Source organism: Watersipora subatra, chromosome 2, assembly GCF_963576615.1.
Source record: "Watersipora subatra chromosome 2, tzWatSuba1.1, whole genome shotgun sequence".
Classification (NCBI taxonomy): domain Eukaryota; kingdom Metazoa; phylum Bryozoa; class Gymnolaemata; order Cheilostomatida; family Watersiporidae; genus Watersipora; species Watersipora subatra.
The window spans coordinates 69,930,861-69,940,686 of record NC_088709.1 but is presented as its reverse complement, the minus strand read 5'-3'; the positions used below and the strand labels follow the sequence as shown (position 1 = coordinate 69,940,686).

The window sequence follows — 9,826 nt, the reverse complement described above, 5'->3', positions numbered from 1 at the left end:
TTGTTTTTATGGTTTTTGATTGGTTGAGCTCATAATGTACATCTTTACATTGTATAACAGCTTTTTGTTGCAATGACAAGTTTTGTAAGCAAATAGTGTGTATTTTGTTAGAAATAGTACAAAGGTTTTTATAATGCAACTTATCTTACTTTTAATTAATTTCGCTACCCAAATAAGGCCTCATTGCTGTTCTACTTATCACTCTGCTTCTCTAAATTTGGTCAAATGGTAATTCATTCAATTTGAATATTAGTCAGAATATCTTCAAGAATGTATTCTTTCAATATTGTCCTACTATTGCAGAATATCTGGATTGTATGAACTATGCAAGAGATATAACATCAACTTTCAAATGTAAAGAATGTGACTTCATTAAACGTACCGTCAATCATCAATTGACTCATAACTGTATGTCTCACACATCCAATACTGAGAAACCCTGTTCATGTACTCAGTGTGACTATAGGTCTGCATGGAGTGGCGATCTACAAAGACATCTGAAAGCTCATACAGGAGAGATACTCTATGCATGTACTCAGTGTAACTATAAGTCTGTGCATAGTGGTAGTCTACAGACACATATAAAAACTCATACAAGGGAGAAACCCTATGCATGTACTCAGTGTGACTATAGGTCTGCAAGTAAGGGTGATCTACAGAGACATGTGAAAACGCATATAGGGGAAAAATCCTATACATGTACCCAGTGTGACTATAGGTCTGCACATGGTGGTAATCTACAGACACATATGAAAACTCATACAGGGGAGAAACCCTATGCATGTACTCAGTGTGACTGTAGGTCCGCAAATAAGGGTGATCTACAGAGACATATGAAAACTCATGCAGTTGAGAAACCCTATGCATGTACTCAGTGTGACTATAGGTCTGCACAGAGTGGTAGTCTACAGACACATATGAAAACTCATACAGGGGAGAAACCCTATGCATGTACTCAGTGTGACTATAGGTCTGCACAGAGTGGTAGTCTACAGACACATATGAAAACTCATACAAGGGAGAAACACTATGCATGTACTCAGTGTGACTATAGGTCTGCAAATAAGGATGATCTACAGAAACATGTGAAAACTCATACAGGGGAGAAACCCTATGCATGTACTCAGTGTGATTATAGGTCTGCACAGAGTGGTACTCTACAGAAACATATGAAAACTCATACAGGGGAGAAACCCTATGCATGTACTCAGTGTGACTTTAAGTCTGCACATAGTGGTAGTCTACAGACACATATGAAAACTCATACAGGGGAAAAACCCTATGCATGTAGTCAGTGTGACTATAGGTCTGCAAATAGTAGTAATCTCCAGAGACATATGAAAACTCACACAGGGGAAAAACCCTATGCATGTACTCAGTGTGACTATAGGTGTGTGCAGAGTGGTAGTCTACATACACATATTAAAACTCATACAGGGGAGAAACCCTATGCATGTACTCAGTGTGATTATAGGTCTGCACATAGTGGTAATCTACAGACACATATGAAAACTCATACAAGGGAGAAACCCTATGCATGTACTCAGTGTGACTATTAGGTCCGCAATTAAGGGTGATCTACGGAAACATGTGAAAACTCATACAGGGGAGAAACCCCATGCATGTACTCAGTGTGATTATAGGTCTGCACATAGTGGTAATCTACAGGCACATATGAAAACTCATACAAGGGAGAAACCCTATGCATGTACTCAGTGTGACTATAGGTCCGCATTTAAGGGTGATCTACAGAAACATGTGAAACCTCATACAGGGGAGAAACCCTATGCATGTACTCAGTGTGATTATAGGTCTGCACAGAGTGGTACTCTACAGAAACATATGAAAACTCATACAGGGGAGAAACCCTATGCATGTAGTCAGTGTGACTATAGGTCTGCAAATAGTAGTAATCTCCAGAGACATATGAAAACTCACACAGGGGGAAAACCCTATCCATGTACTCAGTGTGACTATAGGTGTGTGCAGAGTGGTAGTCTACAGACACATATTAAAACTCATACAGGGGAGAAACCCTATGCATGTACTCAGTGTGATTATAGGTCTGCACATAGTGGTAATGTACAGACACATATGAAAACTCATGCAAGAGAGAAACCCTATGCATGCACTCAGTGTGACTATAGGTCCGCAAATAAGTGTGATCTACAGAAACATGTGAAGACTCATACAGGGTAGAAACCCTATGCATGTTTTCAGTGTGACTATAGGTCTGCACATAGTGGTAATCTGCAGACACATATAAAAACTCATACAGGGGAGAAACATAATACTACTCCAGCATTGGACAGCTTATGAATTAGCAGTAATATTGAAACTCGTATAAAAGTAGCTTTTCTTCTGTGCATAGCTTGCCTGTTGGCTTGTAGCTTATATTTATTCTAGTGGCTTAATATCTCAGCTCATTGCACTTGTTATGATTTACTGTGAAATATTTCCTCATATTTCTTTCATCAATTATTAAATTTGTTTGGACTTTTATTTTTACATTTTGTGTGGTAAGTTATGTATGTTGCATGTCTAATATGTTCTACCTATGCACTTCTTGGGAGCCTAAAGCTGGAGCTCACAAATTTTCACATTTCTAAATTAAATTTGCTAGCTCAATTTTTTTATGTTTAGAAATACATTTTGCTTCCTAAGTTTCATTCCAATTTGTTGAACATTAATAAATTTGACTGTATGCACAGTTCAATAACCACAACTTTTGTCATGCACACAAAGCAGATGCGAGACCACCTAGTTTGATGGAATGTGAAAAGCTAATGATTAAGCTTACTGACTAAATTGGTTGTCATTCTCACTGTCATGTATAGTAGAGGTGCATAGCTTGAAATTCAGTAGCTATAACTATACTGTAACTAGTATATAAACTGTCATGTACAGTGCACCCTCGAGATACGATATTGATTCATTCCAAAGCTAGCATTGTATGATGAAAAAGTCGTATGTCCGGGTATAAAAACCATAGTAATTATACAGTGAAAAAAAAGATAAAAATCGTCCAAAATTTTATAAAATGCTGTACACATTAAAAGTTAGCAACAAAATAGTATGTTAACTTTAGTAACTACAGTGTATAGTTACCTACAGTAGCTGCATTGTATTAAGTGCACCTAGTGATTATAATCTGCAATACTGTAAAATGCAAAATTGTAATCTGTGTACCAAATGCAGATCGTACGGTAAGAAGTTGTTACTTTCAAAAGGTGCGCATAACATAAACTTTGAATTCACATTAAATAAGTTTAACTTGCCAAACTCACACTTAAAACTAAGTTTTGGTATGTCTTTTGGTAACTATTTTACTGAATTTCAACTTTTTATCACAAAATCTTATCCTTCGTAAGTTACTGTCTTCATTTTCATTATAAAATTTAGCGTGTTTGGTTGAAACCTTTTTCAACCAGAATTCAATAAGGAAGGCCGAGCGATGCAGTTATCCAAAGCGGTTTCTCACACACCTGACTATTTAGTGGCTACCGAAAATAAAAATGAAATGTTATTTACTATTATACAGGTGGTACATACCTTTGGAGTATTGTGACTTTACCTTGTACATTTAGCCAATTAAGCAGATAGGAGGCAAAAACGTATCAATGCCAATTATGTTGTATGTAGTAACTTTAGTAACTATAGTTACCTACAGTAGCTGCATTGTATTAAGTGCACCTAGTGATCATAATCTGCAATACTGCAAAATTGTAATCTGCGTACCAAATGCAGATCGTACGGTAAGAAGTTCTTACCTTCAAAAGGTGTGCATAACATAAACTTTGAATTCACTTCAAATAAGCTTAACTTGTCAAACTCACCCTTAAAACTAAGTTTTAGTATGTATTTTAAACTATTTTAATTAATTTCAACTTGTTATCACGAAATTTTATCATTCCTATGTTTCTGTCTTCGCTTCCATTATAAAAATAAGCGTGTCTGGTTGAAACCTTTTCAACAAGAATTCGGCCAGAAAGGCCAAACAATGTAGTTATCAAAAGCGGCCTCTCACACACCTAACCATTTAATGGCTACCGACAAGAAAAATGAAATTTTATTGACTATTATACAGGACGTACATACCTTTGGAGTAACATGACTATAGCTGGTACATGTAACAAATGAAGCAGAGAGGAGGCAAAAATGTATCAATGCTAATTATGTTGCTGTACACTTGAAGATTAATTTAATACGTAATGAAATGGACTTTTTAGCAGGCTAAAGAAAGTTGTCTAGTCCTATCAAATTTTTCTTCTGTTTAAAAGAAAAAAATTCTGGTGCTATGCAGAAAACTGCTAACGCTTGTAGAAGTATCCAGAAAAAGAGCTACAGTAGATTTTCTTGTAGGAAATGTGCACAATAAGCAATGTAACCATATGTACAAAATTTGTATGTATTTATACCCTAGAGGACAGGGCTTTAACAAGTTTCAGAACGTAATGTAAATGCGTCAATTATCTTGAGTATAGTTAGTTATATGAGTTACATACATACGATGAATTGTATTTACGTAGGAGATAACGAGCCCACCTGCAAAGACATGGTTAAACAAGAAAATTAAACATAAAATCAAAAGGAAACAAATAAAATATGAAAAACATGCCACACAAGAGATAAATAATATATATTATACATGTATTGTTTTAATGTACCATTCCACGTCAGTAAATTAAACGCTTGAAATATTTCTGCCAATGTGGGGTTTTCTGTATCTTCTATTTCCTCGCCCTTACTAAATGGTTGCTCCTTTTGATTACTGATCGCGTGCATGGCTTTCTAACTCTTTCCAATCTTCAGTCGTAAGCTCTTTCTTGTGCTTGCTTTAATGGAGTTCTTGTTTTAATAATAATTGCAAATGCTGATTTGTTGTGATCATATTCCTTGACAATGTTAATAATACGGGTGCCTTCTTCTTATTTACGACATCCAACTTTGTTGACATAGAAATCATTTTCCTTCATCTTTTAACATTTTGTATCAGTCTCAGATTCCTTAGCTAACGAATTAAAAGTAGATACTTGCTGTTATATGCGTATGCTGACTAAAAGTTGATAGTAAAATATATTATAATGCTACAAATGAATATTTGCTCTCGCTTGTGTATTGTACACAAAAATTTCCACGGGAATGCTGACGTGAGAGAAGTCGATCATCGTGTCTCTTCTACACGTTCTGAATATGTTTTCGGCAAACTATATTTTGGTGTCTTTTTATTTCGACGTGCGTTATGAGCACACTGACCACCAAATTTTAACTCGGGCGAAACTTTTCTCAAAATCGTGTGGTGAAATAAAATTCGTATTGCGAGGTGAAGATCTCACAATGTTCAACTTTGTAAGGTGAAAAAATCGTATATCAGGGTAATCGTATCTCAAGGGTACACTGTACACTGTCGAGGTGCATAGCTCTAAATTCAGTCAGAGTAAATTTCCATATTGATGTTGTAGACATGACCATTTCCTAATGCTTTCTACTGATGTTTTTACGCTATGCATGTACAGATATGAACTATTTATTTTGGGTATATATGTTCATGTATATTTATATATGAACTATTTGTAGTAGGCTTCACTTATTCACTCTATTTACTGTATTTTGCTGTGCAGAAAAAAATGATAAGTTTAGATGAATAAGTTCAATTTTTGATGTGTGCAACCTTTTATCAATCATCTTTTATTAGTACAAGCATTGAGCCCACCAGGCCGTTTGGTGCCAACGTCCAGCACTTGATGTAGTGAGTAAATTTCTAGGGTATTCGCTTCTGTTATTTAACCTGTGGGTGTATTGTAAGGTTTTCTGACAAGATATTCTTTCATATTGGGACCCTATACTCACCATTTTCTATTGTTTGTTGAGGTTTTTCATTGGACATAATGTAGAGGTTTCAAGCAGAATGATTAATTTTTTTACTTGTATCAAATTTTATGTATTAGTCAACTAAAGCATGTTTTTTAAGTTGTCTCAGAGTCTTAGCTAATAAAATCTCACAACTTTCAGCCAAACATTATCTATGGAGTTCCGCTTGTGGCTACGGGGATATTACAAATTGGATAATTGTAAGTGGGTTTTACAAATTGCAAATGGATTTTTTGTTGCTTTGTCTGTTAAGAGTGGATGAAATTGTTTGTGCCGTGGCATGTCATCTACATGTAGCATACCTCTATAGTTACCCTAGGAAACTTATGTATTCGCCTCCTCTAATTTTCGCGTTTTCGCGGAGTCATCCTCTCGCGAAAATTTCATGTGCGAAACTAAACTATCATAACGAACGAGCGACAACGCAAAATTAAATAGCTTTGTTTATTGATACTCTAAGAAAAAAAGGCAGCAAGCAATCAAATTGCATTATCGACCTCGCCCACACCATTCTACCTGCGGTTCACAATTACAAACTAGTCCCAAATTGAATTTGTTTTATCGGTGAACCAAGCCCGTATTCCCTGGGGCAGCTGGCCGGCTGAGCCGTCCCAAAATTTTAGGAACTTTCCGCAGCAAAGTACAGTCAAACTCGGATAACTCACTCTCGAATAAAATGTAACATTACCTCTCAAACACAAGGTTAACTCAAACGGACTTGTTTGGTCCGTTCCCACGCAGTGGTAAAATGCTTCAGATAACTCGACCTCAACATCATTTATTCGAAAATTTATTTGCCCAATGGCTATGGAGACAGTTTTTATCGCAGTAGAATATCACTTTATTCAAAGCTATAGAGACAAACATCGACTTTTAGTAGTTCTTAGGCGTCATTATATGCATCAACAGTGGCAAAATATTCTTGTTACCTAGCTTTGTAAAGGTTTGTAAATTATCAAGTTTTACCAAACATCAGCTTGGCCATGTCCAATCAAACGCGTGGAAACTTCCGTATGAATTTAAAATAAAATCAGCAAAATTGATCTTTGTTAAACACTCCAAAGAATATATGTCCTTTTTCTGAGCGTTTTAACTGCGGTCAAGTTTTGCCTATTTTAATTTGAAAATGTCTCGTCAGTCACATCACCTAAAACAAAACAAATCTCAAAAAATAGAAAAATGTTGATACTTTGCAATAAATTTTTTTTAAACTTCACACGAGAGGCCCGGTTGAGGCCCTACATAAGAAAAACTTGTTGGGGACTCACACCGCCCCCTCAACACCCCCATGTGTTCATAACTAGTCACCTAACATTAGCCGCCCCAACTTGCAACCAGTGAATACAGGCCTGCGGTGAACCGAACCTGAGGAATCTAATTATGTTTGTTCCACTGCATTTATTTTCACAACACAATATTTTCGCACTCATCAAAGCTGCGAAATTAGGGTGCAGTGAAATTTTACTCTGTATGCTACTCACGAAACTAAATACTAGCGAAATATAAGTGTATCTTGTTGCAGCATGGGAGCTTTGTCTTGCGTAGCTGTTGAGGCTTTGTGTTATCAGCTAAGTTGTCAGTTCATCTTCGGCCACTTTTTTGGCACTCGCATGGAGTCCCTTAATACCTCGTCTCTTAGCCTACCAAGCATCATTTTATGCAATATGTAGCAGGCACAAAAATAGCTCTAGACTCTCTCAACAAGCGGTTTGGGAGTTGTCTGTTAGAGTTTTGCTGTTGTTGAACACACGACTCCTTTCTTAAAGCTAGTCTAAACAGGCTAAACTAGCTCATACAATGATTAGCAGGGCTTTTGGCTCACAAAAATGAAGCAAAGGTTTAATCATTATATTACTGTTTGAACATTTTAGAATATTATACCTATAACCTAGCTTAAGTTGATTTGTTCTGTATCTTGCAAAATCTTGCATTTGTTCTCTGTGCAAATTTTCATATCCGCTCAGTGTTGGGTTTCTGATTTATCGAGCTAGAGAAAGTAAATTGCATTATCATACTTTCTAATATTCTCAAAAAACATATTGCTTTTTCATGACCTTCTACTCTACTTTGTAGAACATTGAAAGTCGATTGAGAAAGAATGATGACAGTCAGAAGATAGGGTGATATGACGATACATACGTTATTGAACAAATTCTAGTACAAGTACAGATACTACCATTTTAAGATGTATCACTGACATGATGGTGCTTATATGTGATGAATGAGAAAATGGAGCAAATAAGTCTGTAACTGGATGTTTGTATTTTTTTGCAGAATAAATCCTAAACTTATAATCTATCTATTGACTCAATTGATGAAATAAGAAAACTTCAGCAAGTAAAAATACTGCAAGAATGTGTACTTAGCATATGAACTGTTGTGTGTACAAAAGTAGCCCAATTCCTCCAAATTATACAAAAGTGAGTAATTTTGTATAAGTCTAAATGATATTCACTTCGAAATAGTCTTTTAATGTATGCTTATTATATAGCAAAGCTAAAGAGAAGGAGCAGTTATAGTAGCCATGCAAGGAGATTGAGAAATGGGTTTTTACTTCATTTCAAAGATATTTATTACAGCATTACAATGTGGTTGAAGCTATGGCCACTTTAGCATAATTTTATCAAACGTGCTTAATTGTTTTGTGGTCTTTTTGTTAATTTAGAGTTGGCTTCTTTATATGTCATATTTTTTCTTGCTAAAACAATATTGTTTAGTAAATAATTTCTTTTGTATCAAAGTGAAATAACAGGTTATATGCAAAAAAATCAAATTTTTATGAGAGCCTTCTTTTGCTCATTTATGATGGATGACACTATTGTAAATCATATACATGTAACTTGTATTTGTAATTTACTCTGTATATATGCATATGTACCCGAGGGTGATCTCGACCAGCTGTGAGGGAGGCTCCATGTAAAAGTGAAACATAATGGTATGCAATAGGAGATAAAAACAACTCCAAAGTCATGAAATGATATATTGACCAACAACCATTAATCACTTTTAGTGATGGGCTGCTGATAACATAGAAATACTCAGTTATTGACATGTGTCTGTATGTATAAGAGTAACAACTTCAAAAATACATACGCTTGTTTTTTGCTTAATAATTCAATAAAATGTGGTTTTAACTTCAATAACACGGTTTGTTGCAAATAAACGACTGTTAAATCACCATGGTTCCCAATAATCAACTCGAATTAAATTGATATATTTGCAAGGATTTGATATATGGATGATTATAGGATTTGATATAAGAAATAATTCACATAATAAAATACATCAACACACGTTCATAACATGCATTCATCGTGCCATTCGTAATTTTCTGCATCACAATTCACAGAATTAAAGTAGGGGCAATATCCTAGATCGTAGGCATAGTCTATCAGCTTGTAGACGTAATCTCCTGTAGGCAAAATCACTTGTAGACGTAATCTCCTGTAGGCAAAATCACTTGTAGGCGTAATCTCCTGTAGGCAAAATCACTTGTAGGGGTAATCTCTGGCACCCAAGCAAACTATGTAAAATAAGGTCTTTGTATCGGCACCTTTTCGCCGCTATAGTGTGGGTATACTCACACTATCCAATTCACAACAATATTTGTCAAATCTTGTTTTGCATTATCTTCAACAATATAATTTTATTATATAATTTTCATAAGCAAAAAAATATTCATCTTGTCATGAAGCTTTTCTTGAAAATATCAAGTCGTGCCCATTCACATAGTCTTAGCTGATACAATAAGACAAATTCATCTACTCAAGCAAACTCAAACAAAACATCATGATTTATGCAGCACATATTCAAGTCTCTCTTTCCCAGTTATGGCAGTGTCCACCCTGACAAAGCTGCTTTGGCGAGTGAAACCCCATAAGCATCTTGTAATCTATAAAGAAAATGCATTAAATATATGTCATTCCTAGATATTGAATTCTAACCCGTATCTACT

At 35.4% G+C, this 9,826-nt stretch overlaps 1 protein-coding gene across 1 annotated transcript; it reads left to right on the top strand.

Annotated features, from left to right (window-relative positions):
- The first annotated feature begins 410 nt into the window (after nt 1–410).
- On the top strand, nt 411–2,319 carry LOC137388491 (zinc finger protein 26-like). The gene is given in 2 exon segments (XM_068074977.1): nt 411–1,488; nt 1,607–2,319. Coding segments are annotated over 2 exon segments (1,791 nt in total).
- Nucleotides 2,320–9,826: the final 7,507 nt, after the last annotated feature.